This window comes from Geotrypetes seraphini, chromosome 1 (genome assembly GCF_902459505.1).
Source record: "Geotrypetes seraphini chromosome 1, aGeoSer1.1, whole genome shotgun sequence".
Taxonomy (NCBI): Eukaryota; Metazoa; Chordata; class Amphibia; order Gymnophiona; family Dermophiidae; genus Geotrypetes; species Geotrypetes seraphini.
Window position 1 is genome coordinate 342442433 of NC_047084.1, and position 16212 is coordinate 342458644.

Consider the following 16212-nt stretch of genomic DNA (forward strand, 5'->3'; position numbering starts at 1 on the left):
AATATAACTACCGTAAGAAGCACCTGACCATAAGACACACCCTAGATTTAGAGAAGGAAAACAAGGAAAAAAAACATTCTGAACCAAATTCTCCCTGCCAGGCTCTGCACTAACTCCACACTCCTTGCCAGGCTCTGCACCCTGTCCCCCTTCCCTGCCAGGTTCTGTATCCTGTCCTCCCTCTGGTGGTCTAGCGGTAGGCCAGGACAAGGCGGACAGGAACAGGGCACAGATATCAAGGCAGATGACTTTTTAAAATATGCACTGTCACCTCAGTAACAACTATTGAAACATAGACAAATATAATGCAAAGTATAGACAGCAGATATAAATTCTCAAAACTGACACATTTTGATCACTAGTTTCAAGTTCAAGTTTATTTAAAATTTCTTATACCACCTTATCATACCTTCAAGGCGGTGTACAGAAAATACTAAAACGATGTATCACAGTAAGTTGACAAAACAGTTAAAGACGAAACTGGGAAATAGACAATTTTTTAGTAACATGGACAAACCGGAATAAAGGGAAGGAGGGTTGGAACTACAATTGATAGAGAGAAAAAGAACATTTATGGGAAGATCAAAAGGAAGGGAAACTAAAGGTAAAAAACCTTTCCAGAAACTGGATTGCCCTTAAAAAGGCAGTTTACGTATCAAATGCATCGAGAAATAAAAATGTCTTTAACTTTGTTTTAAAATTGGCAAGACTTGTTGTTTCGCATAAGTGGTTTGGGATACTGTTCCAAAGCGAAGGGGCGCTAACGGAGAAAATTGTAGTCCTCATTGTATTGATATACTTCAATGAGGGAATAGTTAAAAGGTTATGGGCTGAAGAAGATCTTAAAGTCCTAGTATGGAATAAATAAATTGTTAATAAATTCAGGTTGGTTATATGCTCTGGTTTTAAAAGTGAGTAATAGTATTTTATAAGTGATCCTATGTTCTATTGGAAGCCAATGAGCTTTCTGTAAAAAGGGAGTGACGTGATCGTATTTTTTTGCGTTAAATATGATTTTTACTGCAGTATTATTTGAAGTCTTCTTATTTCCTTTTTGTAATGCCTTTGAGGAGAGCGTTACAGTAATCTATATATGATATTACAAGTGAGTGAATTAGGATGTTCAAAGAAGAGGGTTCTAACAATTTTGCTAGAGCTTTAATCATACGTAATCGGTGGAAACAATGTTGAACGATAGAACTAATATGTAAGTGATAAGAGAGTTTGCTATCGAAAGTCACTCCCAACAATTTTAGAGAAGAAACCACTTTCATAGGAAGATCTTTAAGTGCTAGTGAAGATTGAAGAGAAAGGCCTTCTTAAACCAGAATAAGCATTAGTTTTGACTTGTTTACATTCAAGGATAGCTTGTGTACGTCAAGCCAGGCGTTGATCTTTTCTAATTTTTGGTTGATGAGAATAATTTTGTTGGAGTTATTTAAGTCTATTGTATGAATTAATTGGACATCATCCATGTAAGCGAATGTTGTGAAACCAATCAATTGGCCTAAGGTTAACAGAAGTGCTAGAAAGATGTTGAATAGCAGGGGAGATAGAATCGAGCCTTGTGGAATACCATATGTAGTTGTTATGGGGTCAGAAATTGATGAGTTAAAGACGACCTTGGAACTCCTATCAGAAAAGAAGTAGGAGAACCAGTCGAGAACTTGATCTGAGATACCGATGTCATGTAAACGTGCTAGTAGTTTATGATCTATGGTATCGAAAGCTGATGAGAGATCCATTGAAATAAGTATTACCGACTGATGGTGATCGAGATGATAGAGGATTTTGGTGGTCAGCCCAATAAGTGAAAGTTCAGTGGAGTGGTGTTGACGGAATCCGGTCTGATTAGGGTGTAACACCTTAGTTTGTTCAATGAAGTCTGAGATTTGTCTAAAAATGATTTTTTCAGTGAGTTTAGCAAAAAATGAAATATTTGCAATGGGGCGATAGTAACATCAAGCGGACTGTTGTCTGGTGATTTCTTTCTTTCTTTCCTTCCTCAGACCAAACAATTGTCCCTTCCTCCCTCCCTCCTAAGTCCCCCTCAATGTCTTCCAGCCTTTGTCCTCTTCCTTCCCCCACCCCTGTTGTCTGGTGATTTCTTTCTTTCTCTCTTTCCTTCCTCAGGCCCAACAATTGTCTGTTTCTCTCCCCCCCACCCTTCCTCAGGCCCAATTATCCCTTCTTCCCTCCTATGTTCCCCTCACTACCTTCCAGCCTTTGTCCTCTTTCCCTCTCCTCCCAAGCCCATCCGCTTGCTGGATTAAATTACCTCCTGCTGCTGCTGCTGTGAAGACACGTCACCAAAGGTCGAGTGCTCCAGGCCAGACGAAACAGCAGCGGCGGGGGTAGGGATGACGTCTGGCTCAGCAGCAGGTTGGACTCGTCAGCACGGCACCGCATGCCATGGCCTCGCTGTGGCCCGAGAGCGAGGGACGAGCAGGGAGCCAGCACGGAACAAATTGCTGGGAAGGGCCAGGCAGGTGCAGCAATTGCACACTGCCAGCCCAGAAACCTTACCCCTGACGTCAATTCTGATGGGGGTAAGGCTTCTGGGCCAGCAGCGTGCAATCGCTGCACCCACTTGGCCTTTCCCTTCTTCTACTTGCAACGGCGGGCGACAAGTAGCAGCAACAGCGGCGGGCAAGAAACCCTGATCTAAATAAGGTAACGAGGGGGTGGAGGTTGGTTGGTTTGGGTATTCACTCCATAGGATGTACTCTTTCTTCCACCAACTTTTCTGAAGGAAAAAAGTGCCTCTTATGGAGCAAAAAATATGGTAGGTTAAAATTTCTTGCTACATGTTTATAATATATTTGTGTTGCATTTCTTTGTAAGACGTTAAAACTTAATAAAGATTGAACTTTAAAAAAAAAGGAATTACCATTTCAGAGAAGGGAGGAGTAAATACTCTATTTGCTTAAAGCACCACAGAGCAAAATTTTTGTGTTACACACGTATGTTCAGACATTTTATGAATAGATTTTGTTAATCAAAATTTAGAAGAAAAAAAAGACACCAAAAGCAAAAAGATTTAAAAGCATCTATGTATTCATCTGATACTTAAACTTTCTCAGGAGATGAAAGAATTTGAATGGAGAGACGGATATTTGCATTCAAACCTTGCTGGCCACAAAATCTCTATGTTAACAGTGGAACCATTTAATCCTGAAATATGTCAGATGTTTTGGCAACTTACTATACAGGTCACTAAGTTTTCTGATACTTTGGGCTCCTTTTACGAAGCCGCATTAGCGGCTTTATCGCACACAACTTTTTAGCGCGCGCTAACCCTCGCGCTAGCCGAAAAACTACCGCCTGCTCAAGAGGAGGCGGTAGTGGCTAGCGCGGCCGGCAAATTAGGGCGTGCCATTACACGCGTTAAACCGCTAACGCGGCTTCGTAAAAGGAGCCCTTTATGTTACACGAAGCAGAAGTCTCTTTCCCCTTCCAGAAATAAAAGGAGAGAATGCTCCTTAGTTTTCAGGAGGTCTATGCTTTATGGCTGCTGTAGCAATTAAAAAAAAAAAAAAAAATAGACTCAGCGAGGTGGGCCCTGTAAAAAATATAGGTGGAAGGCTTACCCGTTTATCTTCTTGCCAAATTTTCAATGGCTCTTTTCGCTTAGGTTGGAGCAGCTGAATATGCCATCCTAAGTTATCTGTTTAAGTTAAGCCAACTTTTTCTGTTTGGTCTTACTTAGATGGATAAAGTTAATCAGATAATGCCAAATATCAGCGCTACCAAAGTAACTTTTGTCCTCAACCGTGGAACACTTCCCTCTTCCTAATGTAAGTTTGGATGGATATGGAGATGCTTGATAAAAAGTTATGTAACAAACTATTTAAAAATGAAATGGTTTATGCCAGTGGTCTCAAACTCAAAACTTTTGCAGGGCCACATTTTGGATTTGTAGGTACTTGGGAGGGCCTCAGAAAAAATAGTTAATGTATTAAAGAAATTACAATTTTGCTTGAGGTAAAACTCTTTATAGTGTATAAATCTTTCCTTTTGGCTAAGTCTTAATAATAATATCGAAATTTATAGCTAAAGAGACATATGATCAATAAACTGTTTTATTATACTTTTGTGGTTATAATAAACATACCGAGGGCCTCAAAATAGTACCTGGCGGGCCACATATGGCCCCCGGGCCGCGAGTTTGAGACCACTGTTTATGCGGTTCGATATATAAATCCTTTCAACAATGCTGACTTATATAATCAAATGCAGTAATTACTTACAGAAAACTATAAACCAACCACAATACTATTTTTTAAAGTTAAAATAACACAAGTAGAAAAAGTTAGGCTTATTAATAGTTTAATGTATGAAGAAAACATCCAGAAATCTGAATATGGAGGTACATCTCACATTCAAGTCTACATAAAAGTAGAGCATCTATACCGACATAGTGAAATTCTCTGCTTAGCCATTTCTGTTATGTAAACAAAATTGTACATTATTTGCCATTCTAAAATTTCAGGATCAAAGTTACATAATTTGCTAAATTTCCATGTTTGCTCAGAAGCAGTTTACAGTACTAAAATCAACCAGCCAAAAAGAACAGCTTCAACAGAAAATTATATCCAAAAGGAGGAGGGGGGGGGGAGAAAAAGGTGGTAGTGGGGGAGGAGTGAAGGAGAGTGCTAACTAAAGTGAAAATTATGATGGTGGAGAATCGGCAGACACAATGTTCACAGAAGAAAAAAACCCCAAAAACTAAAGATCGGTCATTAAGTTCTTCTCCAAAAAGCCTAAATACTTCAGTCAAGCACATCAGCCTTTTCCACCATTTTTCAATTTCCTCTGAAGGGAAGAGGCTAAAGCAGGGGATCCTGGAGTTCAGCCAAGCTGGTTCATGTGTACGCTGTTCATGTGAGGCGCCCATGTTCCAGTCCACACCTGAAAGGAAAGATGGAAAAAGCACTTAGCAGATACTAGCCCAGGAAGGGTGGATGCTCTTTCATCCCTTCTACACCAAAAGGTCACCTCTAAAACGTAATCAGCTTTCTGAGCAGGAAGAACTACAGACAATGTCACAAAACACTTTAATTTTACAGATATATTTACCATTGGCACCTGGTATTAGTGTCTTGCCAAATAATTCCAAAGGAAAAACTATGTTAAATAATCAGTAGATCAATGGCCATTTACTCTGTTTGAAGACATTCATTTAGTCAAATCTAACAGTTCTGCTGATCATCCTCCTGCCCTCTAAGCTAATTAAAATTGCATTGTCCGTTCTAATTTTTGTATGTAGTCAAGCTTAGTAACCAGACTGCAAAGCTCAACTTGGATGGGCTCCAGACACAGTAATAGGTCAATCTGGTAGCACACCAAATCCCTTTTCTTTAATACTTAGAGGTTGTATAAAGATTGGACACTCTTGGTCACCTGGCTCACCCCTCACCTTTCTGATCACTCTGTGTGTAAGAGGCAGTGGTGTGAATGCACACCCAGCAATAGACAATGGGGCATATAGTAACAAAGTCTGCATGCTTGAGGATCTCGGGGGAAGATTCTCAAAATGAAAATGTGCCTTTAACGTGCTCGCTTAACCGGTTCCAGCCGGTTTAGTGTACATGTATTTTAGCGGCAGATTATCAAAACGGCTTACTGTGGTCTTTTCCAAGTTTTCTAGCAGTCTCTGATACTGCTATGCAAATATAGTACAACGAGGTCATTAATATTAAAATGAGGACTCTGAGCGATTTTCTATAATTGCCGAGTAATTCCCTAAACCTGGTTGTGCCACATTTGCAGCCAAAATTTGACGACTCTGAGCTGTCATAGCTTTACTTTCTGATCAGTGCTCAGGTACTGACAGGAAAGTAAGGTTTGACAGCTCAGACTCTGCCTCCATTACGTAGTTAAAATAAAAAAACAAACAAACACCAAATTGAAGACTGGCAGGAGAGATGCTCACTCTCTCCTACCATCACCCACCCCCCAACGCTCACCGGGTCCACAACTCTACACATACACCGCTGCAGTGGGAGAGATGCCCACTCTCTTCAGCCATCTCCCCCTGCATTGGGAGAAATGCCCACTCTTTCCTGCCATCGCCTAATCCCCTCTGACAACTTCCCCTATGCTCATAGGAGGGGCCTTAAGCAACCTGGGCCAATCAGAGCCTTAGGCCCCTCCCTGGTGCAACCTGCTAGTTTGTAAGAGGCAGGTCTGCCAGTCAGAGCAGGTAGGTGTCACTCTGGCAGGACTTTCTGAATAAGGTAGGGAGGGGAAGGGGGGGTCGTCAGAGGCATGGAGGTTGGGCAATGGCGGGAGAGACTGGGCATCTCTCCTGAAGCGGGGGAAGGGGGGGGGTTTGGGGGTGGGGTACAGGTGAGTTGGGCAGGAGAGAATGAGCATCTCTCTCGCTGAAGGTGTGTGTGAGTTGGAGGGGGGTTGGGCAACAGCAGGAAAGAGTGGGCATCTCTCCTTCTGCCAGGGGATGTCGGGAGGTTGTGCAATGCAGCAGGAGAATGGGTATATCTCTTTCCGATCTTTGATTTGGTTGTTTGTTTGTTTTTTAAACATGGGTGCATTCTGCACATGTGCTGATCACTACCACCAGCGACTCATCTCCATGAACCTCATTTGCATACACTGTTTTGTGAGAATGACTCACCTTTTAAAAATCGCTACAAAAATGGCATCGACAGTGGCCCAACAGTTTTTACTGTGAAGTTTTGAGAATCTTCCCCTCAAAGAGGTGACAAGATTTATTGATGCTATTAACTCTCCTCACCCACCCAGATTCCTAATATTCTATCCCAGAGCTCCTCAAACTGTGGGTCAGGACCCCATATGGGGGTCACAACCTAGGTGGGCTGTCCAGGGGGTCGCACGGTTATTTGGCTGAAATCTTAGCGTTACATCCACAAAAAGTTTGGGAAGCACTGTTCTACCCAAAAAATTATTTGCTCAGTTTCCACTCCTTTAATAGCAATACCTAGGAAAATACACCGGTTTATCTCCTATCTGCTACAGTTTATCCCACATCACTAGCAGCTCATCTAATTGTGAAAAAAGGCACCACATAAATTCTTGTCTGCCTTATTTGAGTTTCTGTAAGTTTCATATGACTACTAGAGTCTAGAAAGCAGAGCAGGTGGCACCTAGGCATTAGACACTGGAGAACCACAGAAAAAGCTGATTTATACATAACAAATATCATTTATTAAGTGCTTCTGGGAAAACACATTTGCTTTAACATTGGACAACCAAGACTACTCTCTCACTTCTTAAAAATTATAATTTTGGTGCAGTACAAGTACCAAACTACATTAAGTACGGCAGGCTGAGAAGGTTCTGTGTGTTCTTGTGGGGGTCTGTCATCCTGGAAGTACAAAGTAGCTATCTGCATTACAAGTGCCTGACTCAACTGGTATTACCACTTGAATTAGCAGCTAGACTGTAATAAATATTTTGAAGTGGATAGTTCTTCACAGAAATGCAGAGGGGATGTTTCATTAAGTTTCAGAGAGGAAGGCTTCTTTTATTGAGAGCTAGGTCTGATTTTTAGAAGCCTTTCCTTTTGATACCCATCTTTGTGTCTGCAATTGGACTTCTACACTCACCAAGCCTGTAGGGACTGCCGAGTACCTTAGATGCAGATGCCTCAAAAGCAGAATGTTTCCACTAATAAGTACCTAAGTGTCAGCATATCCTTTTTCTAACAGTGGCCAAACCAAGTCACAAGTATCTGGCAAGATCCCACAAGAGTAAAATAGATTTTATGCTGCTTATCTCAAGAATAAGCAATGGGTTTTCCCAAATCCATCTTAATAATAGCTAATGAAGTTTTCTTTTAGAAATTTGCCTAAACCTTTTTTTAAACCTGGCTAAGCTAACTGCTTTTACTTCATTCTCTGGCAACAAATTTCAGAGTTTAATTATAAGTTAAGAGAAGAAATATTTTAAAAGATTAAATTTACTACTTAGTAGTTTCATTGCATGCTCTTAGTTCTTTTATTTTTGGAAACAGTAAACAATTTGTCTACTCATTTCACTCCCCCCTCTATTTCATAGATGTCTATCATGTGTTTATTGAGAGCTTCTATACCGCTACTAATGACTGGGGAATCAATATCACCCTTCAGCTTCTCTTCTTCTAGCTGAAGAGCCTAACCTCTTTAGCCTTTTCTCGTACAGAAGCCATTTCATCCCCTTTACCATTTTTGTTACTCTTCTCTGTACCTTTTCTAATTCCACTATTTCTTTTTTTTTTTTTTTTTGTTGAAACATGGTGATCAGAATTGCACATAATACTGAAGGTACAGTTACACCTTGGAGCAATACAAAAGCATTGTAATATTCTCAGGAATTATTTGGAAACTAATGAGGAACAAAACTAACATTCTATTTGCTTTCTTAGCCACATTGCGCACTGAACAGAGGTCTTCAACATATCATCAAGGATGACGCCTAAATCCTTTTCCTGGGCAGTGACTTCTAATGGGAAACCTTGCATCATGCATCTATAGTTTGGGTTCAATGTGACCTAGAAACAGGGACGAAGTGTGAAGTTATAAAATTTGCGGATGACACTAAACTCTGTAGCAGGGTTAGAACTGCGGAGGAATGTGAAGACCTACAAAGACCTACTGAACAAACTGGAGGAGTGGGCGAATAAATGGCAGATGAACTTCCATGTAGAGAAATGCAAGGTCATGCATATAGGGAAAACATAAGAACATAAGAACATAAGAACTGCCATCTCCGGATCAGACCCATGGTCCATCGAGTCCGGCGATCCGCACACGCGGAGGCCCAGTCAGGTATACACCTGATGTAGTTTTACCACCCATATCCCTCTATGCCTCTCATAAGGAGATGTGCATCTAATTTGCCTTTGAATCCAGCTACAAAATGGGGGGATTAGTTCTAGGGGAAAGTAACCTTGAAAAAGACTTGGGTGTGCTGGTGGATACAACAATGAAGTCAACAGCACAATGCGCAGCAGCCTTAAAGAAAGCAAACAGAATGTTGGGTATTATTAAGAAGGGTATTACAACCAGAACGAAGGAAGTCATCATGCCGCTGTATCGTGCGATGGTGCGCCCGCATCTGGAGTACTGTGTCCAATATTGGTCGCCGTGCCTTAAGAAGGACATAGCGATACTTGAGAGGGTTCAGAGAAGAGCGACAAGAATGATAAAAGGTATGGAAAACCTTTCATACGCAGACAGGTTAGAAAGGCTGGGGCTCTTCTCCCTGGAGAAGCGGAGACTCAGAGGAGACATGATAGAGACTTACAAGATCATGAAGGGCATAGAGAAGGTGGAGAGGGACAGATTCTTCAGCCTATTGGGAACCACATGAACAAGGGGGCACTTGGAGAAATTGAAAGGGGACAGGTTTAGAACCAATGCTAGGAAATGTTTCTTCACTCAGAGGGTGGTAGACACCTGGAATGCGCTTCCAGAGGATGTGATAGGACAGAGTACACTAAGGGGATTCAAAGAAGGATTGGATAAATTCCTGAAGGATACGGGGATTGAGGGATACAGACAGAGGTAGAGATAGGATTATGAAAGGGTATAGATATAAGGATAAAGCGGATTGAAGGGTTTTAGACAAAGGATCACCTTACAGGTCATGGACCTGATGGGCCGCTGCGAGAGTGGACTGCTGGACGCGATGGACCTCTGGTCTGACCCAGCGGAGGCAACTTCTTATGTTCTTATGTTTTCCCTACATACATCACTTTGCCTTTGCTCACATTAAATGTCATCTGCCATTTGGATGCCCAGTCTCATAAGGTCCTCTTACAATTTTTCACAATATTCTTGTGATTTAATAACTTTGAATAACCGTGTCATTAACACATTTGATCATCTCATTCATTTTTCTGTTTTCAAATATGTTTAAAAAAAGCAGCTGTCTGAGCACAGACCCCTGGAGAACCCTTCTATTTATCCATTTCTGTTGAGAATATTGGCCATTTAACTACTCTCTGATTTCTACCTTTTAACCAGCTCTTAATCCACAAAGACAATCCCATGGCTTTTTCATTTCCTTAGGCATCGTTCATGAAGTCCTCTGTCATGGCCCTCTAAGGAAAACCCAAGCATAACACCAGAGAGTGGTGTGCCAAGCCTTAGATGCAGGTAACACGAGTAACAGAACTTAGAACACAAACTGGAACTTGGGCATATCGTATGCGATCTTACTACAATGCTGAAGAATGCATTTTCTAAAGCACGTCTTACACTAAATACATTGCTTTTCAATCAGGTATTTCCTTACTGTTTGATGGCCATTATTCTCTGTAGAGTTTGAGACCATCTTTATGAGGGAGTTCCAGGATGGATCAGCAGCATGAGGTCCATTAAAGATTGGACCACTAGTTCCATCAGCAACTGGCGCTACTGGAGGAATCACTGCATTTCCATATACTGAGAAAGGCATACCCTTGAGGAAAGAAGCAAAACGAATTACAGTTATGTCACGAAGTGTATACACTTTGCTTCTGAAATAGTCACAAAATTAATTTCAAATTTCAGACACACAGCTCACAGAGAAAAGAAGGTGACAGCAGGTTACTGTTACCCACTGCATATTTTTTTTACAAAATCAGTTTCTAAACAAAAAGGCATTCTGCCACAAATTATATTTGAAATTAGACAAAATAACAAATTTTAGGGATGGATGATTTTTTTTTTCTTGTGGAACACTACACACACACAAAGCCGTGCTAGCGGTTGCACTGCGCTAACGGCCCCGAAGCCCATAGAGATTTAAAGGGCTTCAGGGCTGTTGCCGCGTGGCTTTGTAAAAGAGGCCGTTAGTTGTGGACAGAAAGGTAGTGGAACTGTGTAAGAGAAGGGGATGGGATGGAGTAGAGTGGCAAAGCAAAACAGCTGACAAGTGGTACGGCAGTAGAATGGACTTCGGTTGATGGGACCCGCGTTTTCATTCATCAGCTGAAGTCCATTCTACTGCCGTACCACTTGTCAACTGTTTTGACTTGCTGAAACTGGAGTCATCACCAAGGTGACAATGTTTTAGCGCACAAGACTGTATGATCCCCAAATAAACTGGCACACTTATGGGATTACCGACTTTTTATTCGCATTTGTGCCATTTACAATGTTTTTTTTTAAAATTGTGTTTAGTTCATTCTGTGATTTCGTTTGTTTAATAAACCTGTGAATTTCCAGTTCATCGACTCCACTTTGCCGCCATTCTGTAGATGCAAGTCATAGGTAAGCACTTTCCAACAGTAAAAAGTAAACTGCCCAAGTATGTTTTAATAAGCATATTCTGCCGATTCGGCTTTGGAAATTACCCTAGGAAACCTACACGTGCATATATTTGCTACTTGCTGCGCAGAACTTTTTCTGGGTTAAAATATGCACACAAGAAATTTTTTCAAAAGTAAGGATGTATGTGAAAACCTGCTCCAACTCTGTCCTTGGGAATACCTCCAACATAAGTAAAATTGCGTGTATATACTTAACCCATAAAGTGGGGCAGTTAATGTAAAAGCTAATCTCTGCAGCTAAAACACTGCTTTACCACAGAAATGGCATTGGAAATTAGCCTCCCTATTGCAAAAAAAATAAAAACCTTCCTGAGTGCAAGGATGTTTCAAACATCTTGGCAAAGAAATAGATCCGTGCATTTATTTACATCTGGAATTTATTAAGAGGCTCACCCAAGGTGGTGTACAGCAGGTACAACTTGCCATTAACAGCAAAACAATAGCAAAATGACCAAATAAACAAACACATTCAACGAGTAAATTTGATCATGGCATGATCCACCCACCTCATACTTACATAAATGTCAGTCCCCCTCCACCCCCTCTTCAGCGTGTCCTTATTCTACATAAATCTACTTGTGTGTCACTATATCAGCTTTCAACCTTTCCGTTTCTTTACCCATCACTTTTCATTCTTTGTTCATGTGATCCCGATACTTGACAATATCTCCTGCATTTTTTTCGTTACATTGAGTTCTGCTTAGCTGCTGACAGAAAAAGAGCTAAATACCATGTACCACGCCCCTTTCAGAATCCTGGAATTGAAGGCCCTGAATTCTGTCATTAAGTGGGAAATTCTATAACTGAGCGCCTCTATTTAGGTGCCCCAGATATAACAGAACTTAGAATACAAGCAGAACCCAGTATCATCGTGTCCAACATTTAAGCACCCCGCATGATGTACTTAACACCAGCCATAGAGCTGGTGTCTAAACGCAGCAGAGATGCAAATAACTTAAAATATTCTGTAAGTTATAAGTGGGTGCTCTAGTTCATGTCTCACCCCCCCCTTGCAAAATATAAACATTTGTAGGTTATTTATTTAGAGTCTGCTTTTTACAAAGAGGATCACAAAATCACACACAATATACATAACAAGCATCCATCTTTCTTCACTACAATATCCACTATAGCAAAAAAAAAAAAAAAAAAGAGTTTTCAACACCCATATTTCATTTTATAGAGTAAACACCGTTTCAACAATCTTTTAAAAGCCTTCACATCTCCTTGCTGCCTTATATAGGTCGGGAGCTTGTTCCATTCTGCGGGGCCTATGCACGAGAAAACACTCGCTCTTGTTGTTCGTAATCTTATTTTTTTCCCTTGTTGGTATATAAAAATCACAATGTCCCAAAGAATGTAGCTTTTGGAGGGGAGCACAATATGCCCAATGGGTGCGTAAATGCCAGCAACTAGTTTACAGACTTAACCTTTACACATCACCCTTGAGCAAGGACTAAGACCCTCCCCTGGAAGATGTGACCTCTAAGGATCAATAGACCCAACTCAAGAACTAAACTGGGGACCTTCTGCACAGCACTGCCACTGAGCCACCACGCCAGGCCAGCGAGATATTCTGAATGATAATTTTTCAGGTTAACACTAGATTACTGAACAGATCTCAAATTCAAGAAGACTTACCCCAACTTTAGAAAAGTCCATATAGCCCGTGGGAACATGTTGTTGATGGAATGTATTAGAAGGTGTTATAATTCCAGAACTCTCGCGCTCTATTGCTTGATGCTGTGAAAAAACTCCGGGGTCAGACATGGGTCTGTGGATCATGTGATTTCCCATGCCTGTGTGACACCAGTCAGACACTTTATCTAAAAAACAGATCCAGCAGTCAAATATGTACGTTTATCAACATATGTCATAAGAACATAAAAATTACCATACTGAGACAGACCGAAGGTCCACCAAGCCCAGTATCCTGTTTCCAACAGTGGCCAACCCAGGTCCAAAGTACCTAGCAAGATCCCAACTAGTAAAACAGATTTTATGCTGCTTATCCTAGGAATAAGCAATGGATTTCCCTATGGACTTCTCTTTTAGGAAATTATTTAAACCTTTTTAAAATCCTGCTAATGAATTCCAGAGTTTAATTACACATTGAACACCTGCTAGGAGACTGAACACTCCAGCATGCCTGACCATCCTGTTGTTTGCAGGACATCTACTGTAAAGTCTGGCCAGTAATGTCCTCATGTTCCAAGTTAGTGGAGTTCCCATTGGTGCCCTCCCCAGCCCATCCTACACCGAATCACCATAAATTGGACACAAACCGTACAAGTCTGTCTAATACCGACCTTAGTTCTTTAATTTATACCATTTGTTTTCTAATTAGAGATCCTCTGTGTTTATCCCACGCTTTTACGAATTCAATCACCATTTTAATCTCCACCACCTCCCACGGGAAGGCATTCCAGGCATCCATCACCTACTCCATGAAAAATAATTTCCTAACATTATTCCTAAATCTTCCTCCCTGCAACCTCAAGTTATGTCCTCTAGTTTTACCATTTTCCCTTCTCTGGAAAAGATTTGGTTCTATATTAATACCTTGACTTGGATTACCTTGACTGCCGCCCATGCCTTCGAAAGACCAGATACCGCTGTGACCCACTGGAGTAGCAAGATTGCTCCCAATGACAGATGGGGCAGATGTTCCGGTTTGCCTGATGCGGGCAGAGCGCTCTGTCCCAATTGGTACTGGAACTTTTCTATCCTGGGAAACAGAGCTTGGTTTTTCAGTCCCTAATGGAACAGTGGAAGGGGCTGGAGAGGGTGCTCTGACTCCAGAAGATGCAGATTGGGTGGGAGAATCTGCAGAAAAGAAAGTCAACAAAGATGAAGAGAGTGCATACTGTATTTCATTTACAAAACAAACACAAAAATATCAGAATATAGTAAGCCTAGAAGGAACAGAATAATACCAAGCTTCTGTATTTTTCATGCATTAAAAGTGATTTGATTAAAAGAGCCGTGTTCCTGTTAGTGTGGCCAGGGACAGATTTAGGAATTTGATGCCAACAGATTCTTTGCAAGGACCATGAGAATTAGAGAACACATCCTCCTGGTTTTCTCCCTCCCTCTCATCTCCTCAACTCTGCTTAGTTCTATGCAGCAAAAAACATAAGAAAAGAAGTTGGTGTGGGACATGTAAGGAGACGCAGACTCGCGGATCCTGTGGCCCCAGCCTATCCATTGTAAGGTCTTCAGGTTATCAAAAGAAACCTACTGGAGGCCTGCTGAATCTTAAGCACACACTTGCTCTCCGGCCCCAACATCAATTTCCTTTCACTGCTAGCAAGGGCCAAGCTGCAAGAGAAAGGGGAAATGGAATAGCACAGTACCATCTGGGTCCCCATCGGCATACTTCTGAACTAGCACCAGAGATGAGCTGTCACTAAAATTGCTTTTAATTAGAAAGATGGGAGAGAAGGCGAGAAAATGTATATCAACTTTTTGTCTTCCGCTCCAGCTAATCCATGTATTTTCAATATACACACAAAGCTCTCCCCTCTTGCCCCTAAACCTGACCTCAGCACTTTTTCTATTCCATCATCTCATTATTCTTCCCTTTCACCCTTCCCCTTCTTCAGCCTACAGAGAATGACACAGGGACAAATTGTCCCCGTCCCCGCAAGTTCTTTTTCTGTCCATGCCCCGTTCCTGCAAGCTCTGCCCTCATCTGCAGAAGCCTCAAACACTTTAAAATCATAGTGTTCGAGGCTTGTGCGGTTAAGGCAGAGCTTACAGGAATGGGGCAGGGGCAGCGATAGCGACAAAACCCACAGGGCTGTCCCCGTTTCATTCTCTACTGTCGAGTCCAAAATGCTAGGATCAGGACACAAATGCAGATGGACATGTGTCTCTTCCAGTCCATCCCTATATGCTGGCTGCTGACAACAGGGAATGTGATAGAACTGGAGGGAAAACACAGCAGCAGACCTGCTAATTCTCCTACTTTCAGCAGGAAATAATGTTTTAGGAAGGCCTCTCCATGGGCTGCTGGAAGGAGAGGCTATTGCTATTGCTGCTGTGAGTGGGCCTGGGTGGAGTTGGAGAGTTGTGGGCAGGATTGGGTAGAGCGGGGAAGGATGGGAGTGGGCCCTAATGTTCCTGCTTAGGAGGTTCCCTTGGCAGCCGGAAATAATTGCTTTTCCCCTTTCTTATTTCTCTTCATTTTCATCCTGTATTATGTGCCTTACTTTACTCCTCTCTCTTCCCCAAAGAAATAGAAAGAAAGAAACTGAAGCTAGATGTATGGTGCAAAGCAGAAATAATTATTAATCTTCTCCAGCACCTCCCCTCTGCCTGCTCCCTGAATGCTGCCTGGAAGGAAAGGGCTAGAAAAGTAAACAGCGTGTCCCCAGGTATCAGATGGCACCTCCAAAATTTAAAAGGAAAGGCAATTGGTGGTTAAACCCCCCCCCCCCCCAATAAATAAATAACTGTTTATGTGGCCTATGCTTAAATCTAGGTAGGGTTGAGTGTGGCCTTTCAAGGTGTATGAGTTCTGCATTCAGATTTTATTAGTGAAGTCTTTAGTAACTTGACCCTATAAGTTGCATGATTTCCAGGATTTGCAAAAACAGTACCTTATTTCCCCACCTATAGGCCGCAATAAAAGCCTATACGAGTTTAAAAACTGGTAGATAAGCTTCCCCATTATATTAGCCGCGGCTTATCTACCAGTAACTGAGGCGGCCTATACAAGTTTTAAAAATCATCCTCCCCCCATTTTATCTCCCTCGCTGGACGGCCTGAATCGCTGCCGCCTCGAATTGTGGCCAGTGGTGCAGAACAGGAGAGATCTTTTCGATCTGCATCCCAGCCACGTGCTGCATCCTAGGTGCCGATGCCATCAGTTCAGTTCTCGCAGGAAGCAGAGCGGGGCCGGGATGGAGATAGCAAAGATCTCTCTTGCC

General features: G+C 41.8%; 1 protein-coding gene across 1 annotated transcript in view; it reads right to left on the minus strand.

The window, feature by feature from the left end:
- Nucleotides 1-4639: 4639 nt before the first annotated feature.
- The window catches only part of ANKRD17 (ankyrin repeat domain 17), a 291925-nt gene continuing 280352 nt past the window's right edge, over nucleotides 4640-16212 (minus strand). The window contains 4 exon segments of the mRNA XM_033961546.1: nucleotides 4640-4911; nucleotides 10261-10425; nucleotides 12920-13104; nucleotides 13856-14104. Coding sequence (XP_033817437.1) covers nucleotides 4852-4911; nucleotides 10261-10425; nucleotides 12920-13104; nucleotides 13856-14104 — 659 coding nt within the window. The 3' untranslated portion in view covers nucleotides 4640-4851.